This window comes from Ambystoma mexicanum, chromosome 4p (assembly GCF_040938575.1).
Source record: "Ambystoma mexicanum isolate Mex_15411 chromosome 4p, UKY_AmexF1_1, whole genome shotgun sequence".
In the NCBI taxonomy this organism is placed as follows: Eukaryota; Metazoa; Chordata; class Amphibia; order Caudata; family Ambystomatidae; genus Ambystoma; species Ambystoma mexicanum.
Window position 1 is genome coordinate 247,688,043 of NC_090927.1, and position 27,755 is coordinate 247,715,797.

At 41.5% G+C, this 27,755-nt stretch overlaps 1 protein-coding gene across 1 annotated transcript in view; it reads left to right on the forward strand.

Moving 5' to 3' along the window:
* Nucleotides 1-27,755, forward strand: part of LOC138453171 (cysteine-rich venom protein-like) — a 391,821-nt gene that overhangs the window by 219,489 nt on the left and 144,577 nt on the right. Inside the window, exon 5 of the mRNA XM_069605763.1 lies at nt 8,393-8,538. Within this exon, the coding sequence (XP_069461864.1) occupies nt 8,393-8,538 (146 nt within the window). The remainder of the gene's footprint in view (nt 1-8,392; nt 8,539-27,755) is intronic.

Here is a 27,755-nt window from a genome sequence, read left to right on the forward strand (position 1 = left end):
TTCAATATAGTAAGTAGTCTTGAAATTGTCCGGCGATAGTCTGATACTCCTAGGGGGGGGCAGATGTTGTCAGCTCTGCAGTAATGATGTGGTGGAGATGGTTCAACATCTCCTGACAAACTGTGAAGCACTGGCTGTGCTACATGCCAAGGCCCTTAGGGCGTCAGAACTGGTACCTCGAATACCGTCTCCAGTTATATGGATCCTCTTTATGTATGGTTCCCATGAGGGATTGATTGTCTATCTTAGTGTCGAGAGAGGTACTTGGGATTTTTGCAGTTTGAAAGTGCCTACGCTATATTGTTTTCTCTGGCGGACGACATTTTGATTTTATTTCTATTTCTGATGTTTTTCAAAAGTTACCTGTAGGACACTATGATACTCAAATAAAAATAAAAAAAAAATTAAAAAACTGTCCTGTTCCATTTCTGAACTCAGAGTTTAAGGCACAATTCCCATATGCTCCAAAACTACAGGTGAAGAGAGAGATTGTAAAACTGAACAACTGCATACTCCCCCCACCACCTGCAAATAGCCAGTTTGTGTGGTCCACACACTCTGTGGTGTATGATAAAACATTCTATGCCACAATGACAGAAAAAACATGGCAAGAATCAGTTCCTCCTAACATGACATGGAGGAGTGAATCTAGGCAAGTGCATGGAGCATACACTATGGATGTAGCATGCAGAAATATGCATGTAATATAATTACTCAGTTCAACTTACTGTGCAGTAATCTGTAGTTCACACTGTATACTCGCCTATCCAGATGGGAAAGCTTAAGAGGGTATATTTTAGACGACATTGCAGCAGCTTAACAAAGTGATGCAGGAAAACAGATATGAACATATTACAAATGTCTCAGGAGTTCCAGTAGGCTGAACTCTTGGCACCAATGAGTGTTAAAAAAGGCACAAAGGTATAGGCCTAGGTGCATATGCAGCTATTGATTCACAAAACCTTTCACAAACGTATGCTATCTCCATAGCAAAGCATGTCAATTCATGGCAAAGCAAGCACCTTTAAATTAGGTAATTAGCGAGAGAGATACATGGGCAAAAAGTCAGGTAATTGGTTGTCAATCCTAGACAGGATAGGTCAACATGGGAAATCCATGGAATGGGTTTCCCGCTATAACCGGCTCCAATAATACTGGTAATATGGGTGCCGTTGATTGTAGCAATTATTTGCCAGTAGGGGCCAGAACTACCCGCAGGTCAGGCATGCCAATGGATCAGAGCCCCCACCGGAAAACTTGGAGTGTGCGGTCAGGCAAAAATACTGAAGCTGATATTACCAGCATTTTTACCAGACCAGCACTGTCATAATGAGCCCCTAAATCTTTTCAAGGCATTGTTTTTCTATTTTGGCTGCTTTTTGCTAAGTGACCATGGAGACTTTGATAGGTGGTTTTTCCAATTGGATTTGATATTTTTTGTAATTATTCTTGGATTGTGCAGAACACAAGCCTCCAGGCTCTAGATCCAGCCTCCAGCTCTCACCTCCCTCTCCTCTGAGGACAGTATTGTGTCTGAGGGCCGGTGTCACCCATCTTTAATCTCACATTGGGAACGAGGAGAGATCTAGTGAGCACTAATAAGGTAGTCAATTGCTTTTGAAGAGGCTGTAATGCTTCTGAAATGGTTGACTGGTTTTGAGTAGACAAAGAGGCAATGACAATGATATCTGCATATTCATTTATAATGTTTTGCATATTAAATATGTTATGTGTAGTCACAGTAATAGTATCAATGTTTCTTTATTATTTATTTCTCATAATAACATTAATTACACTATACATGGAATTGTTAGAGCATTCTTTCAGTGTTCATTATTGAAAATCAAGTCTGAATGCATAGATGATGTGTGGGACATCTATTCAAAGTATTGTATATTGCCATTTTGTATATGGTACATGTTTTGATAAGAAAAGGGTTACTAGAGGTTTTGAGATGTGGGCCATGAATAACATATATGTGACATTTGTAAATCAGTCTTTTGTAGAGGAGTCAGAGTAGCAACCCAATGCTGGGGTTTGTTGGTTGCTCTCTTTTCTGATGCATGCTCAGTGGCAGGTATATGCTTTTCTCTACCTCTGTTCTTGCCACAGCTTCTACTGGGGGTATTCAGACACTCCCCAAGATGTGTGGGAAATTCTCTGTGAGGTGAGTGATACAAATCACGTCAGACCCATATAGAGAGAATTGTAGTATTGTAGTTTGGAAGGTTTTAGGGCATTGGTGATGATGGTATTTTGGTGAATCTTCCAGTAGGAGAGTATTTTTCTGAGGATGTGTAGGTGGAACTCTTTTTGTTTGGATGTATTCTACATGTGGTTTAAGGGATAGGTCAGTGTCTTTTAGGATTCCCAGATCTGTGCTTGTGCAGTAGGTGAGGAGGGTTCCTAGGTCAGTGGGCCATATAAAAGGAAGGTGGTTAATTTGTTGGCTGCCAAAGACCATGGGCCTCATTACAATAGTGGCAGTCTGGAAGCAAGGGTGCTGGTAAACTTACCAGCACCCTTGTTTACAGACCGTCACACTACGAGTCTGCCTGACGGGACTGCTGTGCCTGACAGGGTCAGAACTGACGAGCACAATGCCCCCTGCTGGCAGACTATTCACGGAAGCACTGGCACCGTTAGCAAGGGTGCCAGTGCTTCCGTGAATCCATTCCCGTGGAGTTGTGTCGGACTCCACGGGAATGGGGACTAACATTTTCCAGCATCTAGCTTCCAGGTCCACCGGGACTTGTAATGTCCTGGTGGCACCGGGAAGCTAGGCGCCAGTAAAATGTTATAAATCCAGCGGCAACCTGCCAGAAGCACCAGCAGGGTTACTGCCAGACTCGTAATGAGTAGCCATGACTTCTGTCTTGCAAGGTTTGAGGCATAACTTGTTTTGGGATATCAATATGTGCATGACGGTAAGGCATTCGCTGATGGAGTTGTTGGATGTGATGTTGGGTAAAATGGAGAAGGCAAGTTTTGTATCATCTTTGTATTTGGAAATGTTGGTGTGAATTGTCCTATAATGTGCATGGGTGGCTAAATATAGGCATTGAAGAACTATGGGGATAAGGTGAATCCCTCTGCTTGACTAGCTTAACTAGGGACTGATAGCAAATATCCACGTTTTAATATGGTGGTGTGTTTTTGGAAAAAATGCCCAGTCCATTTTAAAGGAGAGTCTTAAATGTCGAGGTGTGGCAGATGGCTAGTTCGAAATTGAGGTGTTCCAGTAGTGTGGGGCGACTGATGAGTGTTTTTATCTAATGTGAGCAGGATCTGTTCTCTGATGTATAAAAGTGTGGTTTCAGTGCTTCAGCGGGGTCTGAAAGCAGATTGATTGTTGTGGGGGAGGTTGTGTGTTTATGAAAATTGGATGAGTTTGTGACATGCCAGTTTCTCTATGATTTGTTGCTATGAAAAGTAGACTATAGATTGGTATATAGTTGTCTATGCTCTTTTCCATCAAGATTAGTCTTTTTCAGGTGTGGTATAACTATTTTTTTTTAGCTCCATGGAGTACGAGACAGCTGAAATTGCAGAGTTGGGCTATGTGGGGAGCTACTAGGGATCTATTTTCTATCTATTTTCTTTGATTGCGGAAGCTGGGCAAGTATGATATTTAGTGAAGTATGCCTTCGGGTTCATTGACATCTGTTCTATTTCCCATGCTTAAGTAGGTATGAATGCTTTGAATCTAGGTGGACTGATGTTGGGGTTGAACGATGTGGTTGTGGAAGGGTTGCTAAGGTTGAAATTATAGTGTTCTGGATTTTCCTAATCTTTGTTTGGAAAACTAGAGCTATGGTGTCAGCTCAGCCTTGGGAGGAGTGTTTAGGATTTCAGGGTTGGTGATTTGGCATCATATTTTTAAGAGTTATGCTGTTTGGGATTGCACTCTGGTGATAGTGTAATGGTAGAAGGATGTATTTTTATCTCTTGAGCATCAAGCTATATCCTGTGGAGAATTTCAAAATTAAGTGGGTCCTTTTGATTTGTTTTTTTCTGCATTTGTGTTCTGTTATTATTAGTGCATGTTTTTTTAAGGTTTAGATCAGAGTCAAATCATTTCTTGGATCTATTTTCAGTTTTTTTTGGGTTGGCATGTTATTATGGGAAGAAGGGTGTCAAGACAAGTGCTCTAGTCATTTTGTGGTAAATGTTGTGCACAATGTCTGTGGGGGTGAGGAGGGACTGTATGGAATTGGAGAGTGATCGGTTGTTGAAGGTCTTTCTGATGTTTTGGAGGGAGATGTTTTTCATTGATCATGTTCTGGGTTGAGTTTTGTTTTGTGTGTGAGATGGAGAGAGAGTTATATGACAAGGTGGTAGTGAGAAGATAATGGTTGTTCTATGCTTGAGGAGTAGAAGTTGATTTGAAGAGAGTGTGATTTGAAGAGGAGATAATGTCAATAATGTGTCCCTTATGTTTGGCCTTGATACAGAAATGTCATGGTATGGGCCTCTGTTGTGTAGGGAGAGGTTGGAAAGAATGGAGTCCCATTCATTCTGGAAGTGTTGGTTGAGTCTGGGACGTCTGCAGATAATTACAAATGTTAGGAGAGTGTTAGGGTTGATTATGTGTTTCATTACAAGGCTTTGGAAGTTGCTTGTTGGGATGGTGATGACAGTAAGTGTGGTGCATGTCTTGTGATAACTTTCTTGTTGAGTGTTTTGATAGTGAAGTAATTGGGTTGAATAGTGTCAAGCGGTGTAATGTAATTGTCTGCGTTCCATGTATTTGTGATGATCAATGCATCTAGAACAAAACCAATAAGCCCTGAGATGTGATGCCCATTTTTTCTTTGCTGATCTAGATTTGATTGAACCGATGTAAATTTCACCTGGAAGTTTGGTTGGAGGTGTAGTGGATATAGAGGATCTATTGTCTGGTCATGAATATAGAGTTGTGTTGTTGATGTGGTTTGGTCCATCTTGTTATTGTTGAGTTGAAATGGCTGAGCTTCTTCAAACCGGTTTGTGGAATGTGTGAGTGAGCTAGGAATGCGGCTTTTGAATAGATTTGAAATGGGTAATAACCGGGGGTGGTAATGTGTAGTAAGTATAGTGTTGAGCTGGAGTGCAGCTTGTAGTGTGCTTTGTGTGGAAATGTACTGTTGGGTTTGGTATGTTTTACAATTGGATGCAAATTGACCTATGGGGAGCAATCAGAATGTAGGAAGGATTGCACAGGGACAATGTGCTTGTTTTAGGAGGCTTGAATCCCAGATCTGCGCTTAGAAACCAAACTCAGTATTAAGCGTGTTATAAAAAAAAACAAATAAATAAATTGACCACTTCAAACGATAGCATCTAGGACTCAGGCATAGCAAATCATAGATGATGCATTTCCCTAGATGGGATTGGCCCAGAACATGCCCACGACAGAGCAATTAAGGGAGTAAACTTCCGTTTCTGATATAAAACGTGTAGACATTGTTTTAATGAGACAAATAATGTTAATTAAAATCATAAATATGAACTTGACACGGACATGTTAGTTTCACTTTTCTCTCTGAAAGGTTGCAGACTGCTATAAGCACCATACGTCTAAATACAAATCAATGCCATAGAACAGGTATATTTAATAAGTGTACCAGTAAGGAGATCTAAAATTGTTAAGTTGGGTGGTCAATTGTATTGTTTTTCCATATAGCAATATCCATTGCAATAGGAGTAGTAGACAAAATCACAAGTCGAAATTGCATCTCTTATGGTACACCACTATAACGATACTGAACTTAGACAGTCAACAAAGGGACCAGGTGGAGGGTTATTTCACTAAGAAGTCTATCCGTAGGTAGCCAAATAAAACTACAAATACAAAAAGCAGTGGACAACAGTCATGGATAATATCCAAATAATACACATTGCCTGGCAGGCAAGATTCCAATGTATGACATCTAAGAAATCTATTGGCAGGCGTGAACCTGCCCCACATGCTGGAAAAGTAACACATGGGTGAAGGTACACCAGACTATTCTATGTATCAACTGTGCTATGGATCCTAATCAGGAAGATGGCAGACACGTGTATATAGAACAATGTGATCAAACTGGAAAGGGAGGAGCAGGTGCTGTCACATCAACAACATTACATCCAAGTTAGGCAACTGCAACCTTCCTAAAAACTCATGCTAATTAATTCCGATGGTTCAGTTAAAAATGCATCTTTGTTGTTTTAAAGTAAATACTGATTATTGCAGCGTCAGAATCCAGTGTTACGAAAAATGCAATCTGTGAACAAAAGGGTCAGCCGGAAGCTCTTGTATGGAACAAAAATGGACCAAAATTCAAGCTGAGCCACTGGCTTTCGGCCCGTATCCAGGGCCACAGAAAATCTCATACTAGCTGTGCATTTTCAGTATGTTTAACCCTTAGTATACCATTGCTTAAAATAAAAAAAAAATAATATCTCCCCTTGCTGAACTGTCATTTAAACAATTTGGGCCCCACTGAAATGGGAGTGTGCGAGTTGGAAGTGTTAACTCATTCCACAATTACATACATGTTTACTGTTATCCAACTTCCAAATGTGTACACTAGGGATATTAGAAAACACAGAGGGCCATGTATCTCATGATAATGACTGGAACACAGGTAACCACAATATGTGCAAGGATACTGGGCCTCATTACGACCCTGGCGGTAAGGGGTTTACGCCAGCGTTAGCTGCGCCGACCCCTTACCGCCAATTACGAGGTCCCCTAGCGCCATGGTGCTTTTAACACCTGCTTTTAGCAGGTGTTAAAATCCATGGCGCTAAGGGACCATGGAGTTAATTACGCCACCGTAATTTACGGTGGCGTAATTAACGCCTTCCCCACTCCCATTATGCCCTATGGGGCAAAAATGGGAATGGGGAAGGGTAAATGGGGATTGGGGACTTACCGCCCCGCCAAGGTCGGAATGGGGCGGTAAGTCCGCCAACCACCATGGCGTAAACGTAGTTTACGCCATGGTGGTAAAGTCACGGCCCAGGCGGTAACTTACCGCCTGGGTCGTAATGAGGCCCACTGTGTCCCACACACATAGCAAGCATTTGCTTGAGATAGATTGACCAGGTGAGCAAAACAGGACCATTGTGAAACAGTCTATAGTGCACTCTGAAATCTCCTACAGTTGACTGCAGTTTAATGCTCTGGTGGCTACTGCAATTGTGTAACTTACAACTAAACATGACTAAAGGAACTGACCACATCACAGATAAAACAAGTATGTGCCATGGTTAATGTCTGTCACAACACACTGAAGGGTCCCAACTTGTGGAAGGGTGCCTGGAACCAACAGCAGGGCCTTAGATAAGTGTGGTCCAGTGTGAGGTGTGTCTGAAAATAAGCAACAGTAATTTGCAAACTAAAGGATTTCAGGATTTCATAAATGTGTATTGAAGGAAGTGTTTGGCATTTAGCTGTTAAAAGCGAGGAGCTTGTTGGGTCTTTCTGCAGGATTCAGATATTGCCACAAGGTGGACAATGTGTGCATAATCTGCAAGGAAACCTTTAGAAGGGTATTATTCATCATAATGGAAAGTATGAGCCGCAAGGAAAATACATAAGTAAGTGCACGCGGCTGCTCAGTGCTGACTAGTGTATTGTGCCTCTAAAGACAGGCAAAAGCATTTCCACACATGCCTACTCATCAAAGGAGCATGCCATCAAATTTACATGGTCACGTTTCAAGAAAGGGCACATAACCCTAACAGTGAATACGTGGGGGTGGGTGGATATCGGGCAACACAACAAGTTGCAGTAGGAGGATAATGGTGTGCCCTAGGTGGGACGAGTATGGGCATGGGGTTTGTGCATCAATATGATACAAATACAGTGGTCATCACTGTAGTAATTGGTGTAGGTTCAATGAATTGGAACCCGTTTCTGGTTCACTTCTTTGCCTAGCTTCTAACTGGGAAGTGGAGAATTAGATGTGAACACATAATACTGATCTAAATAAAATGAACACAAGTAGTTGGGCAAGTCTATATCTGGAGGATAAAGGATCTATGGGTTTTCAAAGTGTACATACATGCTTGAAGAAGGCTCAAATCTGCCATAATCTCGCTATTGGTGTTGTTGTGAAAGGAAAACCCTTTGTGCAGATTTAGATTAAGGACCTTACTGTGCAATGTAATTTTGGTACAGCAAGATGGATGGAAGATGTCCACATTTACATTTCCTATTCATGTTCATGGTATACTGAAGAAACCCTGGTTCAATTTTTAAAATCAAATCAGCTAAATTCTCACATTTCGAAAATAATAAGGATTTTTTGTTTTTTTTATATTTTATGTAGCAGTCCAATATCATTGCTGAATGTTTTTAAACGATGTCTCCCATTATTTATAACCTTGTGTTCCTTGCGTTCTCTTATTTTATTTGTTTTAGCAAGTGCTTGTGGTGAACTTCTGTACAGGACAGCTATCCCCTATAAATGGTCAATTGTGATTAATGAATGGTACAACATGCAGGAAGAGTTCAAATATGGGAAAGGGGAACGCTTCTATAAGGATGAGACTGGACATTATTCTCAGGTATGAAAGGTTTCAGATTTCTTAGAATGTTTTTGTTGCTTTCTGGTTTCAAGGAAACAACATATTCATGTTCACATTACAAGAAGCTTTTCCACCTGTATTTGTGATGCTCAGCTCAGAATCATGATTGAGAGTCAATATGTAGGCAATGATGAACACATTATTAGTGGTTCATCCAAAGGCAAAGGGAGCTCTGTCACAAGTGGTTTATTTCCATTTAAAATGTATCATGGCTTGACTCAGACCCTGTCATAGCTTTTGTTTTACTTTGTAGAAACTTACATTAAACAACTTGGAGTTAGTATTTGTACCTTAAGGTGTGAATTCTTCACTTCATCAGTTTAAACACGTTTGTTTGCGATTGACTTCCATTTCTTGTTCTGGTGGTGGCACCCCAAGTGAAAAATGTTACCCATGCTCATCTCCAAATGTTTAAAGCACCCCCTTTCCTTGTTTTCAACATTAATTTTAAACCCCCCTTATTCCTGAAATCAAGGAGTCCATAAACAATTACAACTCCCTGATCCTTGACATGTTCTAACCTGCACAAGAAAACTAGGCATCTCTGTGTATTGCCTTGTTTGACTTCACTCACAGAATTGTTTGACACAAGCATCTTCTGAATAAAATGTGAAAGTGTTTATACATTATTACCCCCCTGTTTTCATGCCAATTTAGACACATCACAGACTAGCTATAATAAAAGTAGGCTTATGTGGTGCAGACATTTACTGTGACGTATACAGAGAATGAGGCGCTTAGGAATGCTAACGGCCCCTTCCCAGAGAGCTGTGACTTGTCAGGGAAAGGGGACATTAGCATTCTCCATTTCACATTTGTGTCTTCCCCCAGCCCAGTAATAAAAGATAAGACTTCAAAGACTTATGCACACAAAAAACATCACTTTAATAGGACTTCCCAGAGGAAACACTTCAAAAAGCACCTTTTTCCTTGTTTTCAGAAACAAGGATGCACACACAGAACACTTTTAAGTGCCACCACCGGGTTCTTGTGCAGTGCGGAGCATAACCTATCTGGTTGTGAGTGTCTAACTCTGGCAAAGAAACGTTTAGCCAGTTCATGAGGGCTGCCAGCCATGGCACGTGTTGAAATATAGACTGGACCTGACGAAGGGCCTCAAATACTGAATGATCCCCCCTCTACCTCCGTAACCATGAATTGGCAGTTGTATATCTCCCTGAGAAATTGTCCTTCACAAGCAGTGGACAAGAAGGTTGCACGATGTAAGCACAACACTGCTGTTATGTTCATTGAATTGTTTTATTATTCTAAGATACATTTAATATCAATCTCTGTTATATTCCAGAAGGTTACTATGATCGCCTGCTGACAATTCATTGAAATATTTAATATTATAGCCACACAGCATGGTGGTAGCACACGGATTTCCAGAAAAGCACAGAGATTAACACCAATAACTGCAAGCTCAACATGTAGCCAGCGACTCAAGCAACATCTATGCGACATGAAAAAGAAAGTGAACACTTCACAAATACAGTTGTATGAATAAATACTGCCTTGTGGCAGAAGATAAAACAGCTTGAGTTGTATTACTTGAAGTGTGCTCTGTGCAAGTGAAATTAACACTTGGGCAAAACCCATTATTTTAATGCATTTTAAGACTGGGGGAATGTTGGCCCTAATTTTAGCACTAACTGGACATTTTCCTTGGTGCAAATATGCATTGAAAGAGAGGATTTTTTTTGCACTATGGCATTTTTTGCCGCAATCCTAATTGACCTTGAACAGGTGCAACGTTTTTATGATATGGCCTCTGCAGATTACATACAAATATTACATCAGCACTGCCTGTCACAAGATGACACATGCGAATACTGTTGTGTCCAAAACTATGGCCTTTCTTTATAGTTAAATATTCTTATGATCAGACCGAATATTTACCAGCACAGCAACAGAGCACTATGGGACACATGCAATATTGTTCTGAGCAGAGGTGTGTAGGTGGACAAAATATACAGGTCACTGTGCAGATTAGACACAAATAGTACCTCAACACTGCCTGTCACACGATGACACATACGAATACTTTTGTGTCTAAAACGATGTTCCTTTTTACGATCTGACAGACTATTTGCCAGCAACTTCAATAGCTGGCACCTTCCTCGGAACACAGGAAGTAGGTGATTCTACAGGGAATGGTTTGGAATGATTGGGCACTTAAGTCGATCAATGGGAATGTAGTAGGGGATGTGCAACTAAAATAGACGTTGAGTAACAGCAGTAGCTCATCAATTATTGATTATATGTTTGTGTGTGATACTGTCTTTCGTAATTGTGAATCGCTTTTGGTGCAAGATTCTGTTTTAAGTGACCATGCTTGCCTATGGCCACCATGGAAAGTTCTATTTCTATTTCTATTGTGCCAAAAGCCCTCAGGTATCTAGGCACTATAACAGGGAAACAAGAGACAACCAAGTACAGACAGCAGACCAGGGAATAGTTCTAAGCAAACAGCCAGGTCTTAATAGGTTTCCTAAAGGTAGGATGATTGTATTCCTTCCTCAAACATTCCGGGAGCTCATCCAAGCCTGTGTGACCTGAAAATGAAAGGAACATCCATTCCCCCACACTCATTTGAAACGGGACATCCTCAGAGTACAGGCCTCTGTTAAACGTAGGGTCCTGTTGAGCTTCTAAATCTCCAGCTTCTCTTTTAATTATTGGGGTGCAGACCCAAAAATACATTTGTGTCCCAAATGTCAATGAAGTTGTCACTGGGTCTATCTGCTTCATATTATAGACTATGTGCACTGCTTCATTCTGCAGTTTCTGCAATTTATAAATGCATTCCTTACTAGCTCCCCACAGTAAGGCATTGCTGTAGTCAATTCGCTGTAATATAATAGCTTGTGCCAGTTTAGCATGATTTTTTCCTCGTAATAATAGGTCCAACCAATCTCAGGAATTCCTGACTATGTAGTCCAGATTGGCATCTGCGTTGAGCATGGCCTCCATGAAGGTACCCAGGATGTTGACCTTTCCAGCCACCAGGACAAGGCCTCCATCAATTTGGAAACTTGAAAATTCCAGTCCTAAGGTCTCTCGGGCCTGTTTGGACTCATAAATCATTAGCTCAGTTTTACTGGCATTAAGGCATAGCCAATTATTGGACATCCAATTTTTAACAGCTATATATATCTTATTGAGCCTCTCCTGATCGACAACAAAGTTTCCACTAAGCTCCATCATGAGCTGGAAATCATCCACGATAATCGAGAAAACACCCCTAAATTCTCCAGTTCCACACATAGTGGCTAGATATAAATGTTAAAGAGAGAGGGGGATAAACAAGCCCCCTGGGGGACACCACAGGTTATAAATTCAGCATCCGATGAAACATCTCCTCAGTGGACCCTAGACTTACGCCCCTCCAAGAATGACTTTATCCATATCACAGATTCCCTAGAGAAACTCCTTGTCCAACAGTTTTTCATGATCCAGTAGATCGAAGGCTGCTGATAATTCAAGCAAAACCAGCATCCCTGATCCACTCTTCTCCAGAGCCGTCAACATCTGAGTCTGCAGAGCCACCAAGGCACTTTCCGTACCATGGGCACACCGGAAATCAGGCTGTTTCTTGTGCAGAACCACTATCACCTCCATGTGATCTGCATAGTAGTAACTTATCAACTAATTTGAGAAGAAAGAGAGTATTTGTTATCAGCCTCAAATTAGCGGCATCCTTGGGATTTAATCTCTGCTCCTTCAGAAGTGGATAGCCACAACATCCTTAATACTTCCAGGAATATAGCAGTGAGTAAAGGAAGAGTTAATGAACCTGCGTAAGAGAGGGACAAATATAACACTATTTTCCAGGATGACCTTAGATAGTAAAAGGTCACCCAGGCAACTCGTAGGATGCATAGTCTTCAGGATGTCCTTGACCTCTAGGTCCATGACATTTGACAAATAAAACTGAGGGGACCCGTCAACCATTTCCTGCTCCTTCGATCCTGAATGGAATGACTCAGCTACTGGTTCCTGTTTCTTATTTCCCATTGTGTAACAAAGTGTGGGGGCATTTAGTTTATCCAATTCTTTACAGATGTTTGCTTGGGCAGATAATTATTTGTCTGCAAATGCCTTTTGGACCCTTGAACAGTCCTACTTGCTTGGGCTGATATTTTGGTTCAGGAACTTGGGCTTTTTCCACATTTTGAACAATTAAAAAAGTTCTTTGGTTTCATTGCTAGCCGTATTTATTCACTCATAGTAATGATTTTGTTTGGCCTCTAAGATCTTACTTTTGTATTCCTTCTTCCTATGTTTACATTCTTCTTTATTTTTTGGGGCTTTATCTTTAAGCCAATTATGTTTGGCCTGCCTTTTCTGCTGTTTAAGTTGAACCAACTCTGGCATAAACCACTTCTGATGGTTGGGAAAATGCCTAACACTCTGAAGTATGTTAGGGGCAATCCTATCCAACAATACTGTCAAGCGCATGCTATAACTTTTCACTAACATATTGGAAGAATCTGAATCAGTGGTCTAAATCATTCGATTGCTCATGCATCCAGCAAGGACATCTGGTTTGGATCACAACGCTGTTTAAAGATTACTTTCAGCTGTAATACTGCTAGAAACCACATAACAGCAAATGAATACTCCTTCACCAAGTTTAACACCCATCTGGCTACAGCGCTGTGCAATACTGATATAAGTGCGATTTTAGAGAGACACACTTAAGAAGAATTTGTAGCAAGTATGTATAAGATCCTTTATCAAACTAAATCTTAAAAATCCAGGCCTCTTCATAATACTGTTATACTGATCACAATGTAGTCTCCCGGAAAAGACTACTGAGTAGGGAACTTCGGCTGACTAATCGCCTGCCTTGTGAAATCAGGGGAAATGCTAAACATAAGGCTAGGAATTAATACAAGAATTAGTTAAGACAGCAATAAATATATTCTCGCACAACGTGATGCAGAGATAATGTTAAGATCACTGAAACACCACAATGTAGGTCAATTTGGGGTGATTATCAATAGAAGCTTAAATTTACAAGAAAGTTACAAAGAAACCTTTTCTGTCCCTGATGCTAAATGCATAACCTTTTATTTTGAAGTGTATAGTTATGTCGGAGCAATATCTCCAACGAGGTCCCTTTAAGAGAAGTCAAATGCAGCCTACAGTTTTCGGAGGAGGAGATTTGTATTATAATATGATATGATGTGGCATTTATAACGCACCTGTACACAGGTTTCTAGGTGCGACAAAACAGGGAGGGGGAAACAAAGGAAGTACAGAATAACGATCTTACTAGACCTTGTGTCATTCAGATCGTGCAAGTGCGTGGAAGAGGGAGGGGGAGAAGTGCCAGGGGAGAGGGGAACGAGGAAGTGCAGTTGACTCACAATTGCTGCCAGCATGCGGCTCATAAGTGCAGAGAGAAGGGACTGTAGGATTGCAGATACAGACCCTTAAATACTGGGGAGCCCGGAGGCAGTGCAAGGGCAACTGGACATGCAGGAGCCTGGGCCCGAGTTCAGAGGGTGACCTGGTGACCACTGCGCAGAGCAGTCAGGTGCATCAGTAGGGGATAGGAAGAGAGAAAGCAGAAGCGAAAAGGAAGGTATTGATTTGCTTCTGGAACCGGATTTGGTTCTGCTTAAGGTTGAAAGAGGCAGGGAAGCTGTTACAGAGGGAGGCCCAAACCGAAGAGATAGATCTGCCCCGAAGTATCTGCTTAGAGAAGCGTCTGACCCTCAGAGAGTTGAAGGTGGAAGAGCGGAGAGCTCAAGAAGTAAGATGTTTTAGAAGAGAAAGTTGAAGGTAGATTGGTCGCAGGCCCCAGAAAGCCTTATGAACAATGCAGAGGGCCTTGAACATGATCCTTGCAGCCACAGGGAGTGAGTGAATAGATGTCAGAGCTGGAGAGATACGATCCCTGGGCTGATGGCCAAGAACAAGTTTTGCATTCCTGTTCTGGTTAAGTTGTAAAGGTTGAAGATAAGAGGCAGGAAGATTTAGAAAAAAGCAGTGGCAATATTCCATCCTAGATATGACCTGAGCTCTGGAGACTGTGAGCTTTTGGGGGAAAGTGAGAAAATGAAGAATACCTCTGAGGAAGTGGAGCTGATGGTTTGACTTCTTAGAGACGTCAGAGATATGAGGAGCGAAGGAGCTGGTGGAGTCGAAGATGACACCAAGGTTCTAAGCCCCACTGGAAGGAGCAGGAAAAGGTCCCATAGTGAGCAGCCAGAGAGAGAGACGAAAGAAGGGAGTGGGTGTCCCAGTGAGCAGGATCTCAGTCTTACTGGCATTAAGGCTGAGATCATTGGCGGCACACCATTCCTGTATTGCGGCAAGACAGTCTGGTATGGGAGAAGAAGCAGAAGATGCTGAGGGGAACCTAAAAGAAAGCTGAGTTTCATTCGATTAACATTGAAAATTGGAGCAGAGAAAGAAGGAGAATCCCGAGCCCTGGAACAAGCTTGGCCTGAGCCCCTGAGAGGAAGGAAAGACGCATCATTACGTCTGGTGATAACCACCGATGCCGGAAAAAAGACTCAACAGTGCCGAGGCAGAATGCCATGCTGTTCCTCATTTAAATCAGAAGTGACAGATGAGGAGTTCCCCATTTGACGGACTTGGGACAGTGTCCCAGACTCGCTATCAATCCATACATAATGCTAACCTTGACAACTTGGTGATCCTGAATTGATTGAACAAGTTGAAATATTAAACAAAAAAAGAAAAAAAAAGAAAATTGGAGCAGAATTCTGTAGAAGTGCAAAAATTCAAGAGCTCCAGGGCTAGACAGGGCCAGACAGCCATATTAATATAACCTTTAAGGGAACCTGAGTCTGTGGGCACACTATTGATAACACTTTTTAGAAGGATTATAGCCCTTAAACAAATTCCATAATCCTGAAAATCATCATTTTTTATGCGGATACATGAAAAGCGAGAAAGAACACACCCAGCTTATTATAGACCGATTGCTCTTTTAGATGTCCCTGGGAAGATTTGATGTTCCCTGGTCAAGAGTAAGCTTACGAGCTGGGCGGTAGAAGCAGCAATATTAGACCCTTTTCAATTGGGTTTTGTTAAATGGATTAATACTTCTTTAAACAGTTTTATGATTAATCTTTTTAAATCTGAAATTATCAAAAGGGATGTTGTTTATGCATATATTTTATAGATTTTAGTATTGTCTTTGATAGCGTCAGCCACCCCTTGTTGTGGGCAAAACTTCTAAAGTGGGGTTGCACATTCTATTTGATTGCTATTGTGTGACAATTTTATGTAGGCACCTCAATTATGGTTCATTGGAATATCAATGGCCTTTTATCATCCTTCATTACCACATTTTGTGGGTTAAAACAAGGATGCCTCCTTGCACCCATTCTGTTTAATATATATATAGATGACAATGATGAAGCCCATGCTTTCCCCCTAAGATATATTTGGCTATTTGTCTATTTGGTTATTTCTAACGCGCACCAGGCAGAACAAACTGCATTCGGGCACAGTAGTTAACTAAAAATCGGCATTTTACTGTGAGAAACTATACTTGCCCTTATTACTGAATTCACTTAAATAGGAACGTTTTCAGTTCTTTCCTGAAACCGTCTAAGGACATACATAATCGTATGGCAATTGGTAACTGGTTCCAAAACTTTGGGCCAAACACAGAGAACCTCCTGTCACCCTTCGAGGTGCGTTTGGTCCGTGGAACATCCACCAAAAGTTTATCTCCTGACCGGAGGTCTCTAGTTGGTTGATAATGGTGGATTCTAGTGGTCAGGTACCTGGGTGCAATTTTATAGTAACATTTGTATATAAGACATGCCACTTTCAATTTTACTCAGTCCTCCACCATAAGCCAATGGAGTGCTCTCCAAGATATTGAGACATGATCACTTTTCTTTAAGTGAGCAATAAGCCAGACTGCTGCATTCTGTGCCCTCTGTAGTCTCAACATCTGTTTCGCTGGAATCCCTGTGATCAGACTGTTACAGTAGTCAAGGTGGGAGTTTACCAGTGCTCCTACAACCACAGAGTGATCTTGGGGTGCTACAAAGGGGAGAATGTTCCTAAGCAAACGCAAGGAGTAGTATGCAGCTTTTACTTTAGCCCCTACCTGTGCCTCACTGGCCAGGTTCTCTTGCCATATACACCCAAGGATTTTCACTTTCTTCGAAAATGGGATCGCTTCACCCAGAATCTGCGGTATTATATTTAGTTCTGTGCCTCTATTCTTTTTCTCTGATCTAAATAATATCACCTCTGTTTTCGCTGCATTAAGCTGCAGCTGATTACATGCCATCCATTTTTTTATATCTTGCATACACCTGCTAATCCCTTCAAATTCTTCGGGCAAGTTGACTGTCTCCACATAGATCTGCGTGTCGTTGGCATAAGAATGGAATCGTAAACCGTGTTTCCTCAAAATATCAAACAGCGGTCGGATATACAAGTTAAAAATCAGAGGAGAGAGCGCTGAACCTTGGGGTACTCCACAACTCAGCTGTATTAGCTCCGAGAGGAAAGCTCCCAGTGTCACCTGTTGGGTTCTATCCTGCAGGAAGGAATCAAACCAGTCAACCACTACTTTAGCGGCTCTCCCTATTTTTCCATTCCTTTGAAGGATGATCCTATGGTTGATCGTATAAAATGCCACAAACAGGTCAAGCATCAGAAGTATAGTGGAGCTTCCCCTGTCTGTAGCTTCCAGTAGATCATCCTGGACCGCCAGAAGGGCGGTCTCAGTCCCATGGTTAGGGCAAAATCCTGATTGATATTCACCTAACAGGTCTTTCGTATATAGGAACTGCTGGAATTGGCTGCAGACCACTTTTCCAGGATTTTGGTTGGCCAACATAAGTTGGCAACTGGGCGATAATTTTTCAGCACCATGGGATCTAAATTAGGCTTCTTCAATAAAGGTTTTACCAGAGCTCCTTTAAGGGAGCATGGAACACAGCCCTCCCTTAGGGATTTATTTTTTAAAAAATGTTATAAATGGGGTAAGGTTAGCAGCCAAACGAATGGCGGTACATGCTGGCATGGGAAAGGCCAAGTCCTTTGTGGGTTTTAGTTGTAATATTAAGGCTTGTGCTGCTTCCTTCTCAATAGTTTGGAAACAGAAGCTCTCCTCTTCTTCCTGATTTTCAACCACTTATATATCTTCTCCAGGTTCTTAACACTTTTCTGCAGTCATCACTTCAGTAATACTTTTCTGAATATCCACAATTTTTGTTAAAAAAAACAGTTGAATTTATTAGCTTGTTACTTTGAATCAGCTGTGGGTACTGCCATACATTTGGGATTTCTAAACCTTGCCACAACCTCAAATAAGGCTCTGGCTTGGTTACCTGTTATATGTGCTTGTAATAAAGCACTTGCTTTATGCGAATGATCTTGTCCTCTTAGACAGAAATCCCATTGGACTACAGCGCCAGATAGTGGCACTTAATCAATATGCTTCAAGGAAGACTAGGGTTATAGTCATGAAATCTAGCTAAAATAAAGATACACCACCTAATAAATCGTAATTAACGAAAGAAACATTGGACGTGCTCCCTGAGTTTATTTACTTGGGTTTTCTTCTGCCAAAAACGAACGAACTTCATTCACAAATGTTGCTATTGAAGAAAAATTGAGGGTTTTGACCTCTCAAGCCAAATTAATAGATGGGTACTTTGGAAGGATCTCTATTAGCACTGTGATACGGTTTCATAAATCTAAAGCAATAACAATATGAACTCAGGTACTCTTATTACTTGAGGGAGGATTGATTGGAAACTTCGAGAAGGGCTATGTTGGAAACAAATTGTACATCTTCTTAAAGGAACACCAGTCTAATTGATTCAGTCTGAGCTGGGATTTCTGTCGATGTGAGCAATGATCATATGGATGAATTTAATTTGTTACAGGAACATTATAATTGCAAAAGGTCAGCCCTTGTATTTCCACATGCAGCAAGTCCTAAAAGGCAAATGGGTTACAGTGCAAATCAAGTGGGAGAATGCATACATGGCAATTCTGACAAAATTGGAAATGACTATAAAACTGTGGCAATCGGATTAGATTCAAACAATTGAAACCTCCAAATCTTATTCTTTTCATCGTTATTTTGAATTGGATGGGAAAGCTTTGTTAACGAAAATTCCAGATTTGCAATGGAGGTATTTTACGAAAAGTAGGGTACAAATAAAGTCTTAGGAGCGAGGGAGAAAATCCCCAGATTAAGTAGGAATGGTCGTTTCTGTAAAACCCAATCTATTGAAACTTTGCAACATATAATGCTTGAATGCCAGATACAAACATTTGGATCTTTTTCGTTTTTACAGTAAGCACTCCCAAACCATTATGGTGAAACATTATGGCATATGCTTTTGATTAGCCACAAGTGTTTTTAACAATTCATCTGATGAGATTTTTTAAAAGAAACCTTGCCTACAGATGTAGGCTGATTGGTTTTGCCTCTCTCCGTTTCTTATGTATTTTGATGTGTTGTTTGTAATTTATTGTATACTATGAAAAGTTAATTAATGAAAACAAACACAATAAAAAAGCAAAAGAGCATATGGGACACAAAAAGCATTTTCTGAGTTGATCTGAGCTGTGTAGGTGGACAAAATGTATAGGTCACTCTTTAAAAAGGTCTTATTTGTTTTCTAAGAGGTCAGAATTTTAAGATCACAATTCTCAAATAGCAATCTTAAAAATGGGGGTGTTGAATTAATGTATAAAATAGTAATGATAATGATTTGTTATTTATATAGCTTTTTCGCAAACTGTTGTACATAGAATATTGCATATACAATTATCATCCATCCGAAGTTGGTAGTTTCTTATTCACTGAGGATGATGAAAGGCTGAGTTGGCCTCACAAAGATTCGAACCTGTGACCTGTAGATCACACATAGATCGCAGCAACGAGCTTACCAGCAAAACATTATTCCAAATATCCTATATTATCGTCTTGATGAATGATCCCATGTGTTGTCAGTGCAACAACAGTCTAATACTTGAATAGTTGCACGCCCATGTATTTGGACTAAAAGGTGTGGTTGTTGCTTAGGATCTGCAGCATTATGTGATGCCACCAGCCAATGCTACATTATTAGTGTCTAAAACCAATGGCACATCAGTCCACAAGGTATGTGAGCTTTACTGATTAGAGGATGGGCATTCATACATTCAGCCATTCTTCACAGCTATTTCAAGCAGGTCGTGAACAGATTACTATGGTTGGGTACACTACAGCAGTAGACATCTACCGGCAAACAGGCTAAAACTACAATCAGTCAGCTCTCTTGCCATTTAGACGTGGTTCTGTGGTTCCTCTACTACCACCTTCTTAAGTGTCATGTCCTCCCTATCTCCTTGGTTTGGGTGGGAGATGAGGAATGTGTAGCGGTGTGGCTAATTCAGTGCTCCTTCCAGACTAAGAACATGAGCCACCACTTTGGAGCCATGGAGACTATCCTGCGAATCCTTTGCATTCACTAAATATCCCTCTGTGGAGTCGCCTGATGTAGATTACAACTCTCTATCTCTTGCGGGAGTAGGGGGATGAGGGTCCTGGACTTATTTTACTGCCCATATCATGGGAGGTCACCACTTGTCCCAAAAACACTATGCTCCTCTCTCACTCCTAATGCATTGGAGTCTGGATCAAAAATACTTTGGACCTTGAAATGCATGTTTTATTGTAGTGGCAGTGCCCAGGCAGGAGGTGTAGTCAGGTGAAACTGTCAATGTTCTATGATATAAAATATATCCATACAGGCAACATGCAACGGGTGTTCCAGACTTGGTTATCATTACACAGATGGCGATAAATGCATAAAGCAATCCACACTCCCACAATATCCCTAAACCTGTGTGTCCATTTAATATGTGCTACTCCATGCAATGTGTACACGTGCGTATGGCTTATCGACTATGGGTCTCATTACAACTTTGGAGGTAGCCATGGTGCTATTAGCGCCATGGCTGCCTACAAAATCGTGTCCGGGTCCTGTCTGGTGGAGTGGGGACTTACCAGGACATTCCGCCCTTGGCGGACCCGGTAAGTCTCCATTCCAAATGCCATTCCCCATTCCTATTTGAGCCACCATACGGCTCAATGGGAATGGGGAAGGCGCTAATTATGGGCCTGCTTATAGCAGGCCCGTAATTAACGCCCTGGTCCCCTAACGGTACCCGTAAAGGACGTGTGGTCTGACCACACGTCCCATGCGGTTCCCGCTAAGGGACCTCGGAATTGGGCATTAAGGGATTACCGGCACCGGTCTCCTTACCGGTGCCCGATATCCCTTACCGCCCACCTCAGAATGAGGCCCTATGTCCCTTTCGGAATTTTGAAACCTCCTCCTGTGATATCATGGCAGACGCTTATGCAATGCAGCATGAGCTGATATGATGGCAAAGCAAGGAGACACGGCGCGTCGACCTTTCTTTGTGAACTGTTTAGTGAACGGAGAGGGACATTGGTGTTTGTGTATGTTGCATAATCCACACATTCATCTACTGTACACCCCTCCACAAAGAACAGTGTGAGGTGTGGAAAAGAGATGCAGGGGTAGCCAATCATAATATACAAGGATAGATTCTTAGCGTCAGTGGCATAGCCAGGATTTCTTTACAGAGTGAGCAGTAATGGAATGTGCCTAGGGCATGGATCATGCAACAAAAGTAGAAAGGCTTATTTTTCTGGAGCGTTTACATTCATTATGGACTCTATTATGCTTTTATTTTAAAAATATTTGTATTGATAATAACTATACAAGGCATAACAGGTGTGTAATAGAGGTAATCAACTAATTAGTGTAAATAGGTTAGGAAATGAAAAATCCATAATGTATCAGTTGAAATATATACAAGTCTTGCATGACTATGAGATTCATGGATAAGAAAATCAAATGTTTGGATATATGGGAGGGATGGGGTTGGAAACATATCACGGACACTTAAACATCATTCAAACACGTATTCCTTTCCATTGTTCCAGAACGTGAAGTGTTGTGAGCCCGAAATATATCAATTTTACTTAGATTGCTAACTGCGTTGTGCAGGGACTTTGAGTCCTTGTACTCCCAGTGCAATGCAAATCACTCAAGCATTCACGTGTACTTGTAACATTTGAAACTGAGAACACGTTGCTCTATACCAATGAGAGCCTGTACCTTCCCAACATTTTAAAATAAGTGACATTTGGCAAGAAGGTAATATGTATGGCAAGAGCCAAAAGCCAGAACACGTTTATTTCATCACACTTCTTATTGCACACATTAGGATGTCTACCCTATGGTTGTACTACTTTCAGACTTAAACACAACTAAGATGGGCATTTGCCCTAGAAACCTGCGTATAGCAATTGTTGGAATATGAACGTTTCTTATTACTAGGGATAATGTTAATAACATTTGAAAATCTGAAAATACTGACGCTGAAATCCCTATTAAAAGACGCCCAGTTAGCGCTTGATGGTTGCTCGTGAGCTGGGAAGGTGCACAGTATTACTGACCTTATATGTGTTTCCTTTTAGCAGCAGGGCATTTTCGCAGTGCCCGTGCTGCTTTCCTTTTTAGCAGAGGGATACATGAGTGAAAGAGTGTGATATAAAAGAAAGCAAAAACACTTTTCACAAACTGATTTGTTCACCATTTCCGAGGTTAACTTTACTTTGTATTCTATGTCTACTTCTCCATTCACTTCTTTGGATGGTCTTTGTTCAGTGGTGGCTCCTTCACTTTGAGTGATGGGGTGCTGACCCACCATGCATAATGGAGGAGAAAAGTCAGCCAAGTTAAAACAGTGAACATTTTCTGAGCTGCTTGCTGCAGTTTAGGACTTTGTTCCTGGGCTGGATTGTTTGTGTGTAGGGAAACATGGTTTGCCTTTCACAATAACAGTTTCCAGTTTCAAGTGTGCATGCCTAATGGTTAGTGCAAGCCCGGGGGAAGTTTTATTCCTCAGCTTTCCATGGCCCATTACTGTATGGCCAAACGAGCCAGTAGTGGGCCTGTGCCTCCCTGCACATTATTAGGGACTGGGGCAGTGAGGTGGTGCCGCTCTGGCCCCAATGATCTTGTGTGTGAACCATGAAGTGCCCCCTGCTTCCTGTTGCCTTTGTGTGAGGGAGTGTGAGGCCGAGTCAGCATATGGAGCTCAGGTAAGAAACAACAGAAAACCCTTATGTTAGTATACATGTACATATGTATGCATGGGAGGGTTTTACTGTCTGTGTGCATTGGAAATGAGAATGCAGTGTATGTTGTAGGGGTGCATGTGAGAATGAGATAAATTGTGTGTTGTAGGTTCACATGTAATTGAGATAGTGTGTATAACTATGTGGGCGTGTCTGTGAAGAAGGTACTGTGTATGTTGTATAGGTGCATTTATGAATACGGGCCGGATAGACTGAGCAGGATTCTTTTGGGGGAGGGCGCTCATTGGAGCCGACAGCATGTGTATATTTTCTTATGTGGCATGATATTTTGTACTGCCATTAATATAGACAAACCAATATGTATTATTATGTGGCCATACTGGCATACATTGGTGCAACTACTATTGCCACGTTCTCTGTCAGTGGCATGTCATTTTGTAATGGCTTAAGGAGCAAAGCCTAAACTTGTATGTTCTTGTTTGCCCTATTTTGGTGCAGGCAGAATAGATATGTGTTCTGTCTGTAGTATGACATTATTACTGGAATTATGGAAGTCAACATGACGAGATCAATGTTCTTTTGTGGGGTTGAGGAGGGAGGTGTAGAAGGGGAGCACGTTTTCTTACATTGGGAACAACATTTTTACTGATATTTTGGGCTGAGATAAAATCATGATGAGTGTTATGTGGGGGAGGGCATTCATTGGTGCAGGTAGCGTTTCCACCGTTCCTTATAGCTGGCAGAGCATTTTTACTGGTATTATGGGAAAAGCATCATGATGGTTGCTGTCAAGCATGGTGTGCTATTGTGGCAGGCCACATGTTGCTGTTTTCTTGCCATTGCATGGTCATTTTTTACTAGATCTAGGTGCTAAGCCACACAGAGAAGAACATGAGTTTGCAAGTGCCTAAAGATGCATAACCTAATAGATAGAAATTTGAAGGCAGAGATCAATGTTTTGAAAGACTATGGCATGTTTGACCCAAGGCTAGAAAGGAAATCACACAAGCACAACCTGAAGACAAACATCACATATAGGGGGTACACGGACGCAGTCTCTGTACCCCCTATATGTGTCTTGATTGTTAATTATGGTGCCACTGTCGATCACCCAATTTCTTTCACCCCCAATTCTGGCTTGAATTATCATTGTATTACTTCAGAAATACAAGGACCATCATGCAATGCCATACCAGGAGAGTCCTGTGGACTGTAGGAGATAACCAAAGAATTCCAGGCAGATTCTGACACTCTGGCACCGGTCAAAAGAGAGAAGTGTTACTTAACACTGATCTAGAAAAGAGGAACACTAAATAATAGAGAGACTAATAGGGACTGGTTGAATGGCTGCACTCCACAGAGGGGAGGGGCTAAGGGAGGCTTATGTAGCACTGCACTATAATAACCCAATCCAGGGAGAGTAGATAGAGGGAGATTCGGTCCACGAGTTAGGTGGCATGAAGACAAAATTGGGAGGGAAAGAAGAGCTGTAACAGGAAGTCATGGGTATAAAAGACCCATACAAGTCATACCCGGTGAACGTGTTCAGGGGAGGTTAAGATATCTGGTGGTTGACTGAAAAACCAGGCAATAGACTGAAGGTGGAGCACATTTCTGAAGTGGAGAAACTAGATAGGAGAGAAGGTGAGGTATTGTGTGTGAGAGAGAGTGGTAACAAACAGAGAAAAGGTACCTGTGAGTGTGACGGCGTTGCAAGAACGATTGTAGAGGGAGAAATGAGGTAGAGCAAGGTATTATAGGGTGGAAGTTGGTAGTGTATTGTGAGGTGAAGAGGGAGGATCAGATATAAAGAGTGGAAGTTTGTGAGAGAAGAACGGATGTGTGGAGGTGCAGGTTAGAAGTAGAATGAACTATTTAAGGAGCGAAGCCATAGAGATAGAGAGGAGTGTAGGACTGAGGGACAGGAGGGAGGAGATGAGAGGAGAAAGAGATGAAGAGGAAGGACAAGAGTGAGAAGGAAGAGAGAAGATATGTAATGAGAAATCCAGAAGGAGCTTGGGAGAAGAGCACAAAGTAGGAAGCAAACACTCTCTCTGTGAGGATGACAGCGAGGACTGTGACTTATGGGGTCAAAGATTGCCATAGCTATTTCCAGTACAAGTAGCTGGGGAACTGGAACGAGCTTCAGACCCATGTAAATTGGAGTGAGAAAGATGTGAATAGCACATATCAAGGCTGTAGATGTGGCTGTGAGCGTAAAAGCCTGAAAGCATGGAACTGGCATGCAACCCAAATAAAGTACAGTGCAAGCTATACGAACTCTGTCTATGAAGGCTGGGGAAGCCAATAACAATATCCAAAAGTGAAAGAATTGTATGGAGAATGTTAGTCCTGTGAACCGGTGTGCTTCATATCAAGGCTGGGGAAGCCAACAAAAGCATAGGAATAATTGGATATAAAACCACTACTCTTAGCTAATATCCACATGACTTTGGGGAGTCCCAGTGTCATAAAGGTGAAATACTGGAAAATCTACATAAAGTGTTCTTAGAAGGATTTTTTCTGCTGATAAAGAACTGAAGAGGTCCTGGAGGGATTAATAACCCAGGGTAAGACTCTGAAATGCATGCATCATAGTGGTTGCTAGAAACCTTTATTCAAAGTTGAAAAGAAAAAAAAAACCTATATGCCCTAGCTCCAAAGCTCTAAAGCTCTTCAGGCAGCCATGCTAAGCAAAAAATATGGCAAGTTTTCTCTAAAACCTGTGGTTGCGTTTTACAAACAAAATGTTGTTCCTGCTTTAACTTATGGAGCGGAGTGTGCCCTAGGGTGTTCATACGATCTATGGGCTACTCTAGAAAATATCTTTTGGTCGAAAGTACTATGGCTACCCAGAGGAACTCCTATGGCATGCATTTGCTATGAATTAAACCTAATATCCATAAATGAATGAATATGCATGAATATGATGACTGTTTATCGTAAAATGAACATGGAAGACATCTTACCACAATTCAAATTTCTATACAATCCTGGGAATGTAAACAAACATTGCATACTGACATTGTGGACAAAGCGATGTGATGAAATACTGAAAGAGTCTGACATTGACCTAAATACCTTACACACCAATCCAAATCTAGCAAAGAAGAAGCCCAGTGAAGGAAAAACATTTAATGATCCACAAAAATATCTGGTGCTATTTCCTGAACAGTATCGCAGATCCTTGTATATGAACTTTCGCCTCAACTTATTCAAGACAAAAGAGAGGTTAAGCTTATGGGTAAAGTATGCTGAGATTGAACAAACTTGTCGGCTTTGTAACCAACAAGATGAAACATTAAAACATCTTACTCTTCTGTACGGCTCTTCACTGTGAACGAACAAAGCATCTGGGAAGCATAATCGCTAAGAGGCAGCCCTTAAGTGCTGAGGATTGGTGGCAAATGTTCTTTGACAAATCTCATAAAAAACTAACAATTGCCTTGATGTTTTTATTAGAAGACACATGAAATCGTCTAGCAGTAGTGAACGTCATCTTATAAAAAGCGAGAAGAAATGTGTCCATAAGAATGGCTTGTTGTTAAGCGTCTCAGTTGTTCTTATTTGTGAATTGTAATATGTTAATGACAATGATGTGACATGACAAAATTGTTATATGTAACAAATCTTTTTTGTTTTTTAAATTAAAATATACATCTGTTTCAGAGTGCCCACAGGGCAGCAGGGAGGGAACACAGGATAGCAGTACAATTAAATACAAACATAAAAATACAGATGGGGAAGGGACGGCAACACCTACTATGCCTTTTCAATATTCAGAATGTGCAAGTGCAGAAAGGAAGAGGGCAGTGGGGTAGGTGCTGTGGTGTCCGAGCTCGAGGGTGAGCCGCAGATGAATGCAAAATATGGTAAGTGCTATGCAACCAGGTACCACATTGGGTGGAAAGTGCAAATCTCCAGTGCTGAGTGTGTGCAGAGGCAAGTGCTGAAGGAGGACAGATGCTAGGGAGATTGAGTATGAATGGTCAGAGGCACAGGGGGTGCATAAGGACCCAAGTCACCAATCACAACAACTGTGAGATTAGCAGACAAAGGAAGAAGGAAGGAGGAGGAAAAGAGGAGAGTTTTGAGGTGTTTTTAGAATTTCAAAAGGTCCCACTTCTAGAGGAGGGATCAGCTGAAGAAAGAGAGAAGCCTCCTGCTCTCTGTTTACCTAAATGCTTCACACATAGAGAATTGGTGCTAGAGGAGCGTAGAGGTCTAGAAGGAGAGTGTTTGGTGAGAGAGAGTTGTAGACAGTGTTCAGTGAATTCATGTAGCGTACGGGCACCAGTGCGGTCCAGAGGAAGCATACTGGCCAGGTGGTCTGCCATACAGTTCTATGGTTATTCTGTCATTGTGAATTTGCCCTATCCCGATGCCTGCATGCCAGTAGGGAACATTCTCGTTCTTCCGTATGCCACATGTCGTCAGACAATATAGTGTTCAACATAGTGAATTGGGGATATGCAAGATAATGTCAAGACACTACATGATGCCTAGGAGGACATTACCTCAACCCTAATGGCTGCCCTTAAATGCATTACCCTTAATATACAAGGACTGGGAAACCTGATCAAGAGACGTTGACTACTGAACTACATGAGGGATGTAAAAGGTTGTGTCATTTTCCCAAAAGAAACACACTTAGATGTGCTCAGGGGCTGGGTGAGTCAAGCGGTTTCATGAGACATACCATTAAAAAATGGCAGTTCCATATTGATCCACAAAAGAGCTCCCCTTAAGATTCTGAACACTATTGTAGACAAGGAGGGCAGAATCACTTTGGTACACAGGGTTATTTACCAACACTCTATTATACTTCTCAATATTTATGCACCAACAAAGGATGCTCCAGGATTCCTCACAATACTTTTACAACCTGTGCTTCATTTATGGGCATGATGACACTAACAGGGGGTGACCTCAATGTAACTCTCTCTTAGGAATGTGATTGCCAAAACTTGGCATCTGTAAAAAGGCAGAATCCTCCTTACCTTGATATAAAAATATAATGATGGACATGTGGCGAAAGGGGTAT